Source organism: Saimiri boliviensis, chromosome 7 (genome assembly GCF_048565385.1).
Source record: "Saimiri boliviensis isolate mSaiBol1 chromosome 7, mSaiBol1.pri, whole genome shotgun sequence".
Lineage (NCBI taxonomy): Eukaryota > Metazoa > Chordata > Mammalia > Primates > Cebidae > Saimiri > Saimiri boliviensis.
In genome coordinates, this window is record NC_133455.1 from 124219629 (window position 1) to 124237409 (window position 17781).

General features: G+C 35.8%; 1 protein-coding gene across 3 annotated transcripts in view; it reads right to left on the reverse strand.

The window, feature by feature from the left end:
• The window catches only part of FERRY3 (FERRY endosomal RAB5 effector complex subunit 3), a 44719-nt gene extending 27006 nt beyond the window's left edge, over positions 1 to 17713 (reverse strand). For 2 of the 3 annotated variants that reach the window (XM_074403414.1, XM_003942184.4), the window contains exons 1-9: positions 17605 to 17713; positions 14792 to 14986; positions 12937 to 13082; positions 9495 to 9676; positions 5174 to 5273; positions 4948 to 5069; positions 1928 to 2034; positions 1222 to 1419; positions 257 to 385 (exon numbers count right to left, since the gene is read on the reverse strand). In XM_074403414.1, coding sequence (XP_074259515.1) covers positions 257 to 385; positions 1222 to 1419; positions 1928 to 2034; positions 4948 to 5069; positions 5174 to 5273; positions 9495 to 9676; positions 12937 to 13082; positions 14792 to 14969 — 1162 coding nt within the window. In that variant the 5' untranslated portion in view covers positions 14970 to 14986; positions 17605 to 17713. Of the gene's footprint in view, positions 1 to 256; positions 386 to 1221; positions 1420 to 1927; positions 2035 to 4947; positions 5070 to 5173; positions 5274 to 9494; positions 9677 to 12936; positions 13083 to 14791; positions 14987 to 16419; positions 16601 to 17604 lie in introns of those variants that run through there. The other variant, XM_074403415.1, reaches the window with a different exon arrangement.
• Positions 17714 to 17781: the final 68 nt, after the last annotated feature.

Consider the following 17781-nt stretch of genomic DNA (forward strand, 5'->3'; position numbering starts at 1 on the left):
TGTAACAAACCTGTGCATCCTATACATGTACCCTGGAACTTAAAACAAAAGTTGAAGGAAAAAAAAATTAAGAAAAACAAAAATACATTTTGATGGTCTTTTTAAATTAAAAAAAAAAAAACTAAAAAATATCTTAAATTTTGTTTTTAATTTCCTTCTTCTATCGTCTATAGAATTTTCTATATGATCTTAATGATGATCCATGTGCTATTACATTGATTACAGACAGAACATAATAAAAGTGAGTTTCACCCACCAAGTGATTCTTTCAACTTACTCCTCCGCTGGGTTCTAGCATAAAGGACCACCTGTTGAACAACTTCTAATTGTTCTTCAATTCGGGGAAAATGGAAGTCAGTGCATTCTTGGCAAACTGTGGCAAAATCTAAGGGACCCAAAACATTTACAAACTTCTAAATGTAAATATCAAATATTTAGTATTTACTTACAGACAATGAGATTTAGTAGAAACAGAAAATAATACAAGTATGATATCTTATACTTGTCCTTTAAATAATTATGCTTTAAGTTAGGGCATAACAATTTCGTTTTAATTAGAAACTTAACCTCTCAATCACTCAGAAGAGTAAACAATTAAGAGACAAAGAAATGTTAACATAATTCTAGGTCTTCTTTAAATAATACTTTGATCATAATCTACCCCAAAAGGTGCTACAAAATATGAGAAGGTTTTTATATTTATGAAGGAAAATAAATTCTATTTAAGCTTCTTTCAAGAATAGGTATACATTTCATATATTTTATATATTTTACATCTTACATATTTAGAAATTTAGAAATAATCATAAAAAGTGAGTTGTACTAAGAGGGAAGGTAGAATTTTACCTAGCAAATTTAAGAGGTACGTTATTAAAAAAAAAAAAATAGAGAGAGACAAATGGATCAGCTAAAAATCACCAAGCCAGGATTTGCTTCTAAACTGAAAACACGTGATTGCTCTTTTTGTTTTACCTTGTAATGAGATTTCTATAAGAACATTATTTATAATATAATAGCATTTTAAGAAAAATAAATATCATGAAGCACTCTATCAGTGCTACAGTTTGAAATAAAATAACTAGGGCTGAGTATGTTTTTTTGGTCTACTTGAATGTTAAGGTGATTAAAATTTTTTTTCAGTTTCCCCATAATTCCTTTCTTTGTAAGAATGGTGTTACAGGGTGAAATTTAACAAAATAAATGTGTATGATGGTAACTTACCTCTTTTAATACCACTATATGAATTAATTCGATTATCCACTAGTAAAACCAGGCCACAGAGAGATGTAGAATAAAGCGACAGTGCTGTTTGGAGCCGATGAAGTTTCACACCACTTCGATGATTTCTTTTATGCTTACAGAAGTCCAGCATATCTGCTCTCAGCAATCTCAAATTATGCATGGTCTTCAACTGGGCTCCTGGGGGTGGCAATAGTCCAGGAAAGATACTTAAACAGCTGCAAGAAGTCCAGTATAAGAGGATGCAAATCTCTATGGCAAGACTCCAGATAAATCTATAATACAAAATAATTAAAAATGGGCCTTGCAACTTCCCATTTTAATGACTATTTCAATTTAATCTTTCTATCTGCAAAAAAAATTATATAAGCTAAAATACAAAACTTAAAGCCAATAACCTATAGTCTTTCTTAAAGCAAAACATGATCTGGAATTCAAAATAATATAGGTATACTCTACTCATACACTAGGGATTTTTCTCTTACAGTATATACAAAAAGTTTCAGTGGCCAGGAATGGTGGCTCATGCCTATAATTCTAGCACTTTGGGAGGTCAAGGTGGGAGGATTACTTGAGCCTAGGAGTTCAAGATCAGCCTGGGCAACATGGTGAAACCTTGTCTCTATTATTTAAAAAAAGACTTCAGAAGTTACAATAAATTATAACTGCAAAAAATTAATACACTTACCTAAGTGAATGGTAAAACTTTCTTCTAACTTTCTCTGTTCCTCATAAATTCTTCCAATTGCTTCTACAGATTCTCTGAACTGACTTGGTTGAACTTTAATTTCCTCACTGAAAGTAGTAAAATTATTGATATACTTTTAAGTTGGTCAAGAACTTTTCTTAAAGGAAAGTTTTATAACAAGAGAAAACTGAACAGCTGAAAGTCTTGCTTAATTTTTTCTTAAACTCATCCTTAATCCATGGTGACAAGTTAAGACCGTTAAGTGCTAACAGGCTCTAAAATTCCCGCTTGTTCTTTCATTTCCTCACAATAAATAAAGCAGATTATTATTTTCAATCATTATGCCAGTTAATATATTGCCATTTAACATTTTTAGCAGCCTAAGAGAATGATTAAATAAAGTGATTAACTTATTAGTTTAAAATCACATTTTAAAATATATAATACATCCTATGCTAGGGCTAGCTCTAGGCAAAATTAGAAAATAGATGAATAAGAATAACGATTTAACATTAAAGTTAAATAAATAATAAAAAAGATTAAGTTCATTTTGATGCATACACATCCTTTATTTTCACCATTTCTTGTTTTTTACCTTCAACATTCTCCTCCCACTAAACTGCCTTTCTCTCCCCTCCTCTTTATAGTTCCTAAAAAGCCTTCCACAAAACAGCAATAACTGTATCACTGTTCAATTCAAACAGTGGTATGCTGAAGATGATGCAAGTCTGTAAGAGTCACCCATTTCCCTGGCTAAATTTTTGGGGCTAATCCCAATAGCCCCATTAGACTCAGTGACGGACTTCATTAGCAAATAGGGTAAATTTAAACCTAGCCAGATAATCTACAACAGGAGACTCCAACCTCTTCCACCACCACCCCACCCCCCCGCCACCCCTGCAGGCAGCAGGTGAGTGAGCATTGCCACCTGAGTGCCATCTGCCATCAGATCAGGGATTGGCGGCAGCACTAGATTCTCATAGGAGCATAAACTGTAATGTGAACTGCACATGCAAGCGATCTATGTGCTTCTTGTGTAACAGTTTCATCCCCAAACCCTTCCTGTCTCTCCTGGAAAAAAATTGTCTTCGAGAAAATGGTCCCTAGTGCCAAAATGGTTGAGGACTGCTGATCTACAAAATCACACTTTTCTGGAGTTCAAAGATTTGTGATAATAAGGCAATCTAGTAAATTGAATTTCAAACTGTGATATATCCCTCCAAGGACAGACAAGACACATAAAGAGTTTTATCTTTGTTAGAGCATAGCTGCAATAGAATGCTGTCATACAAGGGGATAAAAAGAAAGCAGCTACAGTTTTAACAGATTCTTAAAGGCCAAGTGGGCTAGCACATAAAGTTAGAATAGGTCAGAGCCACAGGCACATGAACTTGCAAACTCTTTTCCATTGGCCTCCATCAGGTATTTCCAGAAAAGACTGAGGGCAGAAGACAAGAGAGCCTTCTCAATGGCACAGACAGAAATGCTGAGAATCAAGATAGTGAGTTGAATGGTGACTCTGTCTCCCAGGCGTTCCAGGTACCAGTTGAAATGGTACCCAGATTTGTGTGAGTTTTTGTGCGGAGACCCACTGTGCTGGCTGAAACAGCCGTGCTGGAAACTCATGGCACTTTTCCACCCAGGAATCTCTTGGTCTGTGGGCAGTAAAACCTCGTTTGGAAATGCAGTGATCACTCACCCTCTGCATTCTTGCTGGGAATTGCACTCCAGGGCTGTTCCTATTTGGCCATCTTGAATCTGTCCTGCCAGGGATAACTTTTTTTTTAAGAGACAGTTTCTTACTCTTGTTACCCAGGCTGGAATGCAGTGGCATGCTCATGAAGAGATAACTTTTACAGCAAGGGGCTTTCACAGCTTCCTTAAATCAGTAGCTTTCAATGTTTCTGACTACAATATACAGTATATATTTTACATTTTGGCTAAATACAACATGTTCATTTATAGAAAGCTTCTTGTATGATGCACTCTGATTTTTTTTTTCCTATTCTATGCTATTGGTATTTTTAAAAGGCTGGTTGAAAAATAAGAGATGTAAAATGGGTCATAGCAGGCTGCAACAAACAGTTTGGGGAAAACAGTGACACAAATGAAAGATTGTAATAGATAAGAGATGATACAGATGTCGGGTAAAGAGTCAACAACAACCTATTCGTCTGTTCATCCATCCATCCCATAAATTTTTGCTGAGCATGTATTATAGTGTCAAGAGGTCAAGGGCTAAACGCTTGCCAAGGAGCTGGGTATATGACCAAAAAAAAAAAAAACCAAAAAAAAAAAAAAAAAACAGATATGAGACTGACCTTATATAGATAAAATGCTATTTAAAAATATTTATAGTATACACTGGCATATGCTAGAAATAAGAGTATTATACTGTACTCAGTATATTTACAATTGAGTATACTTAGAGATTTGACAAAAATTAATTCTCAAACATACAGATACATGGCCAAGAAATAACATAGGCATGGTCAAGCTCTAAGGGAATATGTGAAACACAATTTATTTAGGCCATGAGATGCCACACAAGTTATGATTTATGAGAAATCCTCCGCACTATTTCTGTACCTTCTACATGCTTCTGTTACTGCACATACCACTCTATAAAGTATCATTTTATTTATAGATCAGTCTCTCTTTCTAGAATATAAACTCCATATAGGCAGGTATCTTTTTTGTTTTTCTGCTTAGAGAATATTTGGCATTCCACCAATGTTTACTGCATGCAGTAGAAACTAAAGAAATGAAGATAGTATTTAAGTATTTAGGTATATGTATCTAGAACATAAAAGAAAGTTCTATTTCAAACTAATCATAACCCTTGCGGCCCAAATAATCCACCTAAATCCTATAATGCAAAAAGTAGTAAAAGAAGCATAAAATTATCTTGAACTTTCACTGGCAACTTAAAAATACATATAGCTAAAAGGTTTAACTTTGTAGTAAATATAAACTAACAATGGACTATTACATGAATAAGAACAATACATAGCTAATACCTAAGGGAGCTGTTGTTGGGGTTTTTTAGGTCTTGGTGAAGTTTTATTACCCATTCTTGATACTCTTGTTTTTGGATGGCAGTTGATTGTTTTAATTCATTCGACCATTTATTTTCCAGGTCCTAAAAGAAACAGTGTACCATTTGGTTAATTTTTTTTAACCAACTACATAAATAAATAAAAGGAAATGCAACTGTATACCTAAAAGTCACCATATTTCACTTACTTGCTGAGATTCAAAATGCTGAGCAGCCAGTGAATTTACATCTTGATCTGTCAGTGACTTTCCCAATTCCTGCATCACTTTTTCCATTTCAATACCTTGTCTAAAACACAAATAAGCAAATCAGGAATATCCATCAAAGTTTCAAGGTATATGATCCTTCAGATTCATTGAACAATCTCTATAAAGTGAAAATAAAAATTTTATTTTATTAATGTCCAGGAATGAGAATTATAACTGGAAAGTACTTAGAATCCTTGGAAATGGAGACTAGCAAATAATGATGATAGTGTCATATAACAGCAACATCATCTGTGCAGCTAAATTTTAACCTAAATTTACTGCATAAATGAAAGCGGTCAAAATCTAAGTTACCTTTCAATTACCATGGCTAATGCTAAAAACGCTGGATCCCTTTTTACCTGCAAATTTCCTCAAAGAAGAGGGTCTGCAATTTCAGCTTAAATGGATTTTCTATTTGTATATAAACTGAAGTGTCTTCAGCCTCTGAAAGTTAGTTTACTTTATATCCAGAAGCAGACAATTAGATCCTAGGAGTCAAATTATTATTAAGTCATCAAATTTACAGAGGGATGTAAAATACAGTCTAAAGATGTTGGTCACATCTTCTGCATTTATCCAAATAAATAATGTGTACAAATTAAAAATAGTTTTCCCTACAGGAAAAACTAATCAATGGTGTTAGAAGTACAGATAATGGTTATTTATGAGGGAACGGTTGAAGGACTACAAGTGCATGAAAGAGGCCTCTGTAATGCTGGAAATATTCTATTTCTTGATCTGGGCAATGGTTACATGATTGTGCTTAACTTGTGAAAGTTTGCTGAGCTGTAAAACCTAGAATCTGGTTTGCTTAAAAAAAAAAGGCACATTTCTTTGTTGCCTTTTCTGTATGTATATTTTAATAAATAAGTTCATTAAAAAATTCAAATTAATGATTATCTTCTAATACAAACGTATGCAAAAACTTTGTTCTAAAACAAATTTCTAACAAACTGGGAAAGAACAAAACACAGACATAAACTAAAAGGATATCATCATCCTAGTTAATTCAAGTAAATTGCTCTTAAGAGTGAATTTATGGCTGGGCGCACTGCCTATAGTCCTATAATCCCAGCACTTTGGGAGGCTGAGGTGGGCAGATCACCTGAGGTCAGGTGTTCGAGACCAGCCTGGCCAACACAGTGAAACCTGGTCTCTACTAAAAATAAAAAATTAGCTAGGTGTCGTGGTGTAATTCTACCACTTGGGAGGCCGAGGTAGGAGAACTGCTTGCACCCAGGAGACGGAGTTTGCAGTGTCACTGCACTCCAGCCTGGGCAACAAAGTGAGACTCCATCTTAAAAATATATTAAAAAAAAGAGTGAATTTATATTTATTTTTAACATTGATTAAGATACTTATATATATGATAAATTAAATTCAAACAAGTTATACATGTATACATTTCCATATATACCTTCTGGTAGTAAATATTCAATATCATTTAAATCCCACTTAGTTCTAACGCAGATGACTCCATTAACTTTTAATAACTACTACAGGTCAAGTGAAAATTATGCTTGCAAGTGAGATTCTTATTTAGAAACAGAAATAACTGCTAAACATTTATAAATACAAAGTTAGTTATAAATATGTATTACTGTCTTACATTACACATGTTCCCTCTAGTGGATAAAAGGTATCACTGCCATTTTTAAAGAAATACCTAGAATCTGGTTTGCTAAAAAAAAAATAAAAGGCACATTTCTTGTGAAGAAAAAAGAAGACAGATAGAAATTAAACAAATAAAATTTCACAAACATTTATTTCATCCTAAATATGTCCGAAATGCAACTTGCTAATCACATAATGATTCAATATATATTTTCTACAATTAAGATGGAAAGAAATTTTATTATATCTCAGATGAAATACTGAATACAGATTGGCTCAGTATGTCAGATGCGACAGCTATGGCAACTTGTATATTATCTTGAAGATATTTAAAGAAAAAAGATCATTATAACTTGTTTTATAGATGCTGTGCCAAGAAACTGTCTTTTAAAGATGTACAATAGCATTAATATGAATGGAGAAATAAGAAAATGTGTCACTTCTGCTCGTGAATTGGATAAATAAATTAAGTATCAAAATTTCAGGTGAACCTCCACAGACATGAGTGAATTTCAGCTTAAGTCATACTCTTCACCTTTGCAATAAATATACCTACCAGGGAATATAGCTTATTCTTCTTTTTCAGGCTAATGATTTGGACAAACGAAAAATAAATTACAAATGGTTTAAAAACAGATGAATTCAAGTATTATTTATATGTTTAGAAAGAAAAAAGAAGGCAAAACCCCATGAAGAAATATAGCAAAGATTAATTCAAACAATAAAATAAGCCAAAACAAACCTCTATTAAAAACTCTTCCATGAAAAAGCATAAAGTACCAGTAAATGAAGTGAATTAGTAAGTTAATTCAACTTCCCAAAAGACGAAGAATCATGTAGAACAGAAATCTTCTGAGTTAGAACAAGAAACAATTATAGACTATTAATGGCTAGATATAGAGTTTTCTGGGAGGTACAGGCAGCCAATTGTGCTGTAAGTTAGTCACTCACAGCTGAAAGTCCTACGAATGGAAGATAGGTAGCCAAAATTTCTCAATATACGCAAAGAGGCAGAATGAGTATAGTCACAGAAAACCTGAGAGCTAATAATAAATTCAGGATGAACTGAAGGTTATATTATTTGAAGGCCTAGGAGGAAAAATCAAACACATGAAGTTCGACAGAAAGTAATTAATTAATATCTACTTTTATGCATTTTTAAAAACCTAATTCTGTATTTTGTTCTTCTTTTTAAACTATATTCACAATTTTACTGGCTACACAATAAAGAACTAGAAAAAAATTTTGTTTTTCCTAGGGAAATATGCTTCTACTATATACCTAGTGACAACCACTCACTGCAGGTATCTCATCTAAAAGGAATAAACTGCCTCAATACAGCTGGTCAATAAAACCAAACCTATAAACAGTGACAAATAAAACATAGTGTTATTTTTGACAAAGAGATCATTCTAATATTTTACAAAGTATGAGAATAAATGGTCCAGAGGAGTACAATTGTTATGAAAATTTACAAATCTATGCAATATAATTAAAACGCTAATTTGGTACACAGAAGAGAGTATCCCTTGAGAACAATTATTAAATATATTTGCATTTTTTTTTTTCTTAGCCATGACAATGCTCCAAAGAGTATTCGCATCTTGTTAGCCTTACTGTTTTCTAATGGGAAGCTAATGAGAATCAGGAACACACCGGCACATCTTTTTAGATTTACTCCTTTGGGACTATTAAATCAGTTATACTTAAAAAAAAAAAAAAAGAAGAGAAAAAAAAAAGAAGTGATTTAGTCCTAATGTACCCTCACAATCAAATCAACACTAAAAAATTATCTTAATGGCATATAACCTAATATCTTAAATATGTGTTTTTAAGATAATAAATGTTGTTAGATTCTGCTATATTAAAATGGATTATCTAGAAGAACACATCCTGAATTCCTATCACAGTTTACATAGTTACTAGAAAGCAATCAAGGAAAACACTTATTATTTTAAAATAAATAATGCCAGAAGAAGTTTTTATCATACTCTGAAGAAAAAATAAATAATAGTAAAAGTACTATTTGTATACTGTGTTAAGTAATCCACACAGCAGGAATTCAAATCTAATTATAATTTCTTGGAACAATACTAGTGCTATTATTTTATCCTAATGTGCTTGAGTGTACAAAATGAACTGAAAGAGGCCGTGGAGTTAGAGGTTCTGAACAGGGACACAGAATCGTACAGTGGTTAACAGTTCCTGAAGTCAGATTTCAAATTCCAGCATGCCCTTGGACAAGTTACTTAACTTATTTAAGCAAAAACTTCTTCATCTGTAAAATGGAAATAATAGTAGGGTTATGGTAGATCAAATGAGACAGGACATCCAAAGCACTTTGCACAGTGCCTAGAACAAAGCACACCTTCAACAGAAGTAATCTATTCTTCTTATTAGAGATAAGAATATATCAGGCCACCAGCATCATTTATTTAGGTAAACCACTTAGAAAGTATATACTGTAAACCTATGAGGACCCTCCCAGTTGTAGTGACACATTTAAACATACAAGAAAATTGATTTCTAATATTGAAGTATTTTTTCTATCTTATCATTTCCGTAAAAAATAAAAGCAAGTTGTTCTGCAGGCCACCTATTTGACAATGTAACATTGAATTCTGATAATGCAAGAAATTTGAAATACCTCTCTCGTAATTTTTTCAGCTCCACATCTCTTTCACCAATCAGTTCTGAGATACTAACAAAGTAATTATGTTCCAAATTTAAGAGAGTTTCAGAGGCAGGAGAATGAATTAAGTCATGGTAAACATCTGCAAAATCTTCATCCCAGCTGGGTTCTTCAGGCCTTGCATGCTCTAATGTAGTCTGCAAGATAATATACAGACATTCTTAAATCATGACATAGTATTTTTATTTAACACTACTAGAAAAGTATGTATATTATGATCCCATTTTTGTACATCAGACAATGACAAACTGATCTGTGGCAAGATCAGTTTCAGTAAATTGGTGAGTGTGGAAACTAGATGCCTAACAGCCTACCTGTCTGTCACTCACTGTGATTCCTGTAGAGCTTTGGCACCAAGTTTACAGATTTCCTCTCTGCCCCACATCCTGCCATCAACCTGGGTTACTTAGATATCCACGTGGATAACCCATCCAAGGCCCTGCTTCTTACTTTCCTGAACTCTACAATCTTTACTGTGGAGTCCCAATTAGGGAAAAGGAGTCAAGCTGGCAGGACCAGGGGAAAGCAAAAAGAGAAAGCAGATAAGCTCTAAGTCTGCCTTTCTTCATTGTCCAGACCAAGCTTGTCCAACCTGTGGCACAGGATGGCTCTGAATGCTGCCCAACACAAATTCGTAAACTGCAATTTTTTTTTTTAAAGCTCATCAGCTATTCTTCATGTTAGTGTATTTTATGTGTGGCCCAAGATGACTCTTCTTCTTCCAATGTGGCCCAGAGGAGACAAAAGATTGGACACCCCTGGTCCAGGCCATGTAGCCCTTCTGCACCCAACTTTCACCAGACACCTGCAAGTTAGCTGCAAGATTGGGGATATCAGTACTGCACGTACCACTCTACAGCATACAGTATAAACACTGTCCTTTAAAATCTCCAGCAAGCCTTTGTTTCCTTGAAGTCAGCTTCTCTTCTATGGCCTGCCCACTGCTTCCTCTCAACATACTTTCCTGCTTTCTCTAAGTCTACCTTTGTTTATCTACAGCTGTCTTGGCAAATTCTTTTACCCCTGCGCCACCAGCCCAGATACTCATCGTTCATCTGCAACATTTACTAGTTCTCCACACCACCTCGACCATCCATTTAGTATCCTCACCAGAAACTCAGTCAGTCAGTATTCAAACATTCTAGTCTGACTATAACCTACACCCAAAAATTGTCACTCAGTACTTCCCAGGTAATTGATATTTAACCTCATTAGGATCTGCAATTCATAAATTCCTCAATGTTTTCATTTTTTTCTCAGCCATCAACTGCCACCTAGCTTCACTTCCTTCCCTATGTAGCTCACATCTTGTGATCTAGCATTCAGCCACTGTCATGCCAATATCCTTAACTTCCTTGACGGGTGGACTTTGTCTTACCCACTTAACAAAATCCTAATCTTATTTCTCTTCTCTGGGCCTGCAGTCAGGCTTCAGAGAGCTGCAACAGAAAAATCACAAAACTCTGTAAGTTTATGGTAACAAACAGGTACCACTCTTAATCTTGGCTTCATTGGTGCCTGGCAATCCTATCATTCCCTGCTCAGTTTTCTCCTCAAATATCCAACAATCTGATTATACCTACCACCTCATCTAAACAACCAACTTGTCTTTCCTTATATAAAGTTGAAACAATCAGAAGAGAATATTCTCGAATTCTTGCTACTAAATCAATAAAATTATCTGAATTTATATTCAACCTCTCCTGCTTCTCTTTGGCTATAACTGGAGAAGTATCTGTCTTCCCAGTTAAGATTAATTTTCCATTTGAATTCTGGATTCTATTCCTTCTAGTCCTAAACTCTGCCACCTTAAAAAACAAACCAACCTTTGATCTTGTTAGATGATAATGGCCATGAAAGATAAGGGGTGCTGAATGGTTTGAACCTTAAAGAAGCCAGGTGTTATGCCTGGAAGTAGAGGTGGAGAAATAATGGCCTGGACATGAACAGCTTTCTCTCTGCAGCCACTTCCTCAGTGCCCCATTCCTCTCAGCCATCACAGTCTCCTTTCTAGTAGCATCTGTCCTGAGGGAATGGTGTAAATTAGATCAAGGAAAAACTATACTTGGTTTCTCTCATGTAGGTATCTTCTACCTATTCATAAGGCTTTCCCTAGGCGGAGTTTAAAATTAATGCTGCAGATTTTTATAGCCAGATGATCTTGCAGTGGTGCTACTGAACATCTGGTGTTATGTGTGATTATGTAACTAATGCATGCAAGTTATTTTACCATACAGTATGTTAGAATATAAATAAAGGCTATTAGAAATCCCACTGTTCTGAAATAGCCACCATTAGCATTTTGTTGATCGTGTGTGTGTGTGTGTGTGTGTGTGTGTGATTTCACAGAAATGAGGTCATATCATATGCTTTTATTGTGGACGCTTCCTGTCCCTTCCTCCACATTAGTACCTTCTTCTCATTTTGCTTCCAGGTAACTTATTAAGAACTTAGTCTATATCTCTCCACATTTTTTTTCTATACTTAGACAATCCTATATAATACACACAAATATATTTACACACACATATGTAAAAGAGGGTCTTTCAGTCATTGTCTGATGTTATGAAACAGTATATTACTTAACTAGAAAATTATATTATGTGACTTTACAACAATAATGAAGATAAGTTTATAAAGGTAAACCAAAGATTAAATGAATTATTACTGCTGGTTTAGGGTTGCCAGATAAAATACAGAACAGCCACTTAAATTAGAATTTCAGATAAATCGTGAAAAATTTTTCAGTATAATTATGTTCCATGTAATATGTTGGCATACTAAAAAATTGGCTGGTGGCTCATGCCTGTAATCCCAGCACTTTAGGAGGTGGAGGTGGGTGGATCATAAGGTCAGGAAATCAAGACCATCCTGGCTAACACAGTGAAACCCCGTTTCTACTAAAAATACAAAAAATTAGCTGGGCACGGTGGCATGCAACTGTAATCCTGGCTTCTTGGGAGGCTGAGGCAGGAGAATCGCTTGACCGTGGGAGGCAGAGGTTGCAGTGAGCCGAGATTACGCCACTGCACTCCAGCCTCGGCAACAGAGTGAGACTCCATCTCAAAAAAAATTAAAAAAAAAAAAATCATTGATCTGAAATTCTACCTTAACTGTGTGTCCTGTATTTTTAATTACTAAATCTGGTGACCTTATTCTGGTGAGATATATAAAAGTAGCCTCTTGTTTTACAAAGGTATTACATAAAAAGCATTTTGTCTTATGTGTTCACCCTGATATAGGAAGCACTGAGGCGGCAACATATATATTATAGAATAAATATTGGTATGTGGAGAAAAAGGATCTTATAACTATTTCAGGATTACCATAGCATTTAAAAAATTCTCACCAAAATCCAAAATATACTTGAAATTTACCATCTGATGTATTCTCTTACCTCTGCATAAGCTTTGGCCCATGTACTCGCCAGCTGATGTAAATCTACTTCACCTGATTTCACAGCTTCCAGGGATGCTTCGGCATCTCTATCATAATCTCTGAGGGATTCCTCTTCTATAAACTGAGTTAGAGCTTCTTTTAAGTCTGTTGCAGGGACATCAAACACCATCATCAGCAAAAAGGTACAAATAGGGAACATTTTACCTGGCTGAGAATTCCAATGTGAAATCTTATTTTTAAAGTTTTATTTATTTATTTTATTTACAGACGGGGTCTCTCTCTTGTTAGCCAGGCTGGAGTGCAGGGGCATGATCATAGCTCACTGAAGCCTTGACTTCCTGGACTCCAGTGATCCTCCCACCTCAGCCTCCAGAATAGCTGGGACCAAAGGTACATGCCACCATGCATGGCTAATTTTTGTATTTTTGGTAGAGACAGCTTTTGCCATGTTGCCAAGCTGGTCTCAAACTCTTAAGTTCAAGTTTTCTACCTGTCTTAGCCTCCCAAAGTGCTGGGATTACAGGTGTGAGCCACCTTACCTGGACATGAAATTTTATTTTATCAAGCTGATACTCTTAATATAATCTCCAACTAAAATGAAATCAGCTTAGAGGATCATTTAACTAATTTCATGATTATTTTTCTTTACTATTACAGGCTATTGCATAGAGAAAGGTCAAAAGTCTTATCTCTTATGTAGACCCTTAATTATAATAAAGTAATGTTACTTTCTTAAGCCTGATAGTTCAGTTTGAAGCCAAGTGAGTATAAGCACATAAAGAAAATGCTACAGATTTTGGGGCTCTGAACATAACTGTATTTAGATTAAAAACAGTTTTCCATGTAACTTTAAAGGGTACATTGTCACATGCTTGAAAGAGAAGAGGAATGACTATCTTATTAAAACATTTAACTCAGATGACAGATTTCAGTTTTACAGACACCATTTAGAGAATGACATAATAGAAGAGTACTGAGAAAGAAGTGAGGACACCTGTGTTCTAGCTTGGGCTCTGTCACGATGTCTGTGACTTTAGATAGTTGTTCATAATCTTGAACGTGCATTAGAATCCCCTGGAGGCCTTATTGAAACAGACTGCCGGATGCTACCCCAGTTTCTGACTCAGCAGGAATGGGATGGAGCCTGAGAATTTGCATGTCTAACAAGCTCACAGGTGACGCTGTTGCCAAAAGTCGTATTTCAAGAACCACTGCCTTAGGTAAATAATTTAACCTCTTTATGTCCCAGATTCCTTATTTGTACAATATGACTGGGTTATAAGGTTTCTACGGTCTCTTGAAACTCTAGCCTATGATCTCACATGTTCCGAATTTAAAATTTTTCCTAGACTGTGAGACAGGACACAGACCTCTAAAAATGGTTTGATACATATCACTTTATAAAAGTAATTTAGGTAAGCAAATACTATTCAAAAATTAGAAGACTTTCTGTTCTATGGCATCTCAGAAATTAATGACCACATTATTAAAAGGGCAACCGAACTAGCGCTACAATTCTATAACACCACAATTAGTGATAGCTGACCTGCCTTATGACTTCACAACGAAATTCAAAGAGCTCCTCTAGTCCAAACTTTATAACTAATTTTTCATTATAAAATCAAATTTGTATACTTTATAAACAACTACCAGGGTTATAGGAAAAAACACTCAATAAAAGAAAGCTCTGAGAAAGTGCATTTATTCTTGGAATCAATTCCTATTTTACGGCTGTTTCCAAAGCTTCTTAGGTTTATGCTTTCTAATATGAAACTTCTAATGACAAACGCTATTGGAAATAACAAAGTGGTATTACCTAAAAAAAAAAAAAAAAAAAAAAAATCAGTCCTCACCTTTTTCTATAAAGCACGGTAAATTGTGCAGCTGCATCAGACGTCCATGCAAATGACTGGCATTCTCTTGAACAGGAAATCTGAGTGGCACTCTCAGTTCTAAGCACTGACTTCCTACTTTAAATTCATACACAAATTCTCTCTCTCGATTGCAGAATCTTTCTCTGTTTTTCTTCATATTCTTTGACAGGATTTCTATAGAAGTAACAAAAAAGCAGTAGGTTATCAGTCCATGAAGATACTATGTTTCATTATTGCTGTCCCACTTCTAAGAAAACATTCCACCATTCAAGAGATTTTATCTGTGTGACTATGAGCCAATTATTCTAGTTTTTCCCAAGTGTTATCCCTGTACTCCCATCTTCATGATGAAAACAAAGTGCTTCTTTTTTTAAAAACCAAAACAAACGAAAACACAAACAAAACCCACTTTGCTTTAAACTTGATTTAAGAAAAAAAATTATGCCTATAAAGTACTTTATATTCCAAGGCAGGGTTCTCAACAACAAGGAAGGACCATGGAGAGAAGAGCAGATACAATTCTTAGGGAGAGCTCATGGGTGGGAAAATACAAAGCTTATGAAACAGTTGGTAAAAAGGAAGTCAAAGAAACAGATCAGGGACCAAGCAGTGATCCTGGAGAACTCAGAGACTGTGGTCATGAGATCTGATTAGGGGAAAGGGAGTAAGAAAGTGTTAGAAAGGTTTCCATGTGGGAAGAACATATACAGAAAATAGAGGGTACGGGACCTCCACTTCCACCCCAAAGGGTGCCAAAGGTAAACTAGACACTATTAAGAAAGAAAATCTAGTTAAAGGCAGTAAGAATCAACACTGATTATCAAGATTTATTTGTTCATCAGCCTTGTAACTGGACTCCCTATGGCTAGGCTTTCTCCATCAAATCATTTCTCACATTATTTTCTACACTGAAGTTATAGTAATCTTTCTTTTATTTTTTAATTTAATTTTATTTATTGTTTTGAGACGGAGTCTCCCTCTGTCGCCCAGGCTGGAGTGCGGTGGTGCAATCTCGGCTCACTGAAACTTCCACCTCTCTGGTTCAAGCAATTCCCCTGCCTCAGCCTCCTTTGTAGCTGGGATTACAGGCGTATGCCACCAGTCCCGGCTAATTTTTTTGTATTTTTAGTAGGGACGGGGTTTCACCATGTTGGCCAGACTGGCCTCAAACTCTTGACCTCACGAAATCCACCCGCCTCAGCCTCTCAAAGTGTTGGGATTACAGGCGTGAGCCACCACACCTGGCCCATAATCTCCCTTTTAAAAAAAGGAATCTACTTATCTGATCATGTTCATCTGCTTAAAAACTTTTTATGACATTCCATTGGTCTCAGGATAAAATGTAAACTCCTTAGGCCAGTTTACAATGTCCCTACTTGTATTTCCACTCTTCTCTCAGAAACTGCACCTCTCCTTCCTAACACACAAATTCACAAATTTTATTTTCCAGCCATTCTGAACTTCTGTCAACACCAGACTTCTCTTTCCATGCCAAATCTTTTTGAATGTCTTTTCCTCTGTCTAGAGCACTCTTAACACTGATGTTAATTTCCTTGGATAGCAATTGCTAATTCTTCAGGTCTCAGTTTAGCCCCTCGGAAGACTACTGAACTCCCTAAAACTGGATTGGGTCCCGACAGGCTCTCAGATTAGCCTGGACTTATTTGAATCATGGCACTTGTCACGCTCTATTTTTTACTTTTGCTAGAAAATAGTCTTCTTGAAGTGGAAGGAATACTGTCTTGTAGTCCATGTATTAGGCAGAATGCTGGGAATATAATGGCAAGAACTGATAAATAATTGTCGGGTTGTATGGCGTTTTTATTTTACGGTACTCACTGGAAAAATAAAGAACAGAACAAGTAATTATTCATACAGTTCTTTAAAAATATATAACCTGAAATATATTTTAAAAAAAAAAAACTCAAAGGACTTTTGTACATGAGTGGAGGTGGGGGAAGGACGTGGAGGGGGTGGGGGGAGTAGGCGGGGGGGAGGGGTGGGGGCGGGGCTGATGAGTTGAATTATCTAGACTATATTTTCAAATCTGCATGTAGGCTATACACAAAATTTTCATTTATTTCACCATCCCGCAAAGAGGAAGGGTGTTTATGTTTTACTCAGAAATGATTAGTTAACATTTATTAAACTTAAAGCAATAAACATTTTTATAGTGTTAGAAAACTACCGAAACTACACAAAGGTCTAGTCTATGATGTAGAAATTCCACTCCTAAGTATATATCCAAACACACACACATGCATATGTTCGTTAAAGTATACGCAGAAGAATGCTCACATAAGTTTTATTTATAATAGCCCCAAACTGGAAACCACCAAAATGCCTATTAGAGGAAAATGGTAAACTTGTTTATTTTATTAGATAAATACTACACAGAAATAAAAAAGAACCTACCACTAATAAATGAATGAATCTGGAATGTTAGAGAAAAAAAAAAGACACAAAAGCTCTGGTTCAACATTTAGACGTGTGTTTCAAGAAACCGATAACTTTAGTGCTTTCTCTCCTCACTCTTTTTTAGACTAATGGTGTCTCCAGAAGCTTTGGCTCAGTTTTAGCCACCGTGAAATCTAGGAAGGTTTCCCACAAGAACACGGGCTGAGAGGAGAGCGGGACCGAACACACACGGCCAGCAGAGCGGCGGCTCACATGAGTCAGGGAAAAGGCAGGCAGACGGTCGAGCTAAGGAACTTCAGCCGGGTGAGGGGACTAACCCCTCTGCCGCGGGTGTCAGTCTGAAAGGGCTTCCTCGCTCTCGGTTCTGGGCTCACCTCGCCTAGTTCCGAAATCCTGAGCCGTCCGTTCACTCGAGCTGTCAAGTCGTCTCGCACCGGAAAAGCAGCTGGCTTACCGACTTATTTTTACAGCCCGCGGATCCGCCACCGCAGATTCGCCACATCCTTTTCTAGTTCCTGGCATCTTGCAGAAAATTTCTCAGTCCAAGTGCC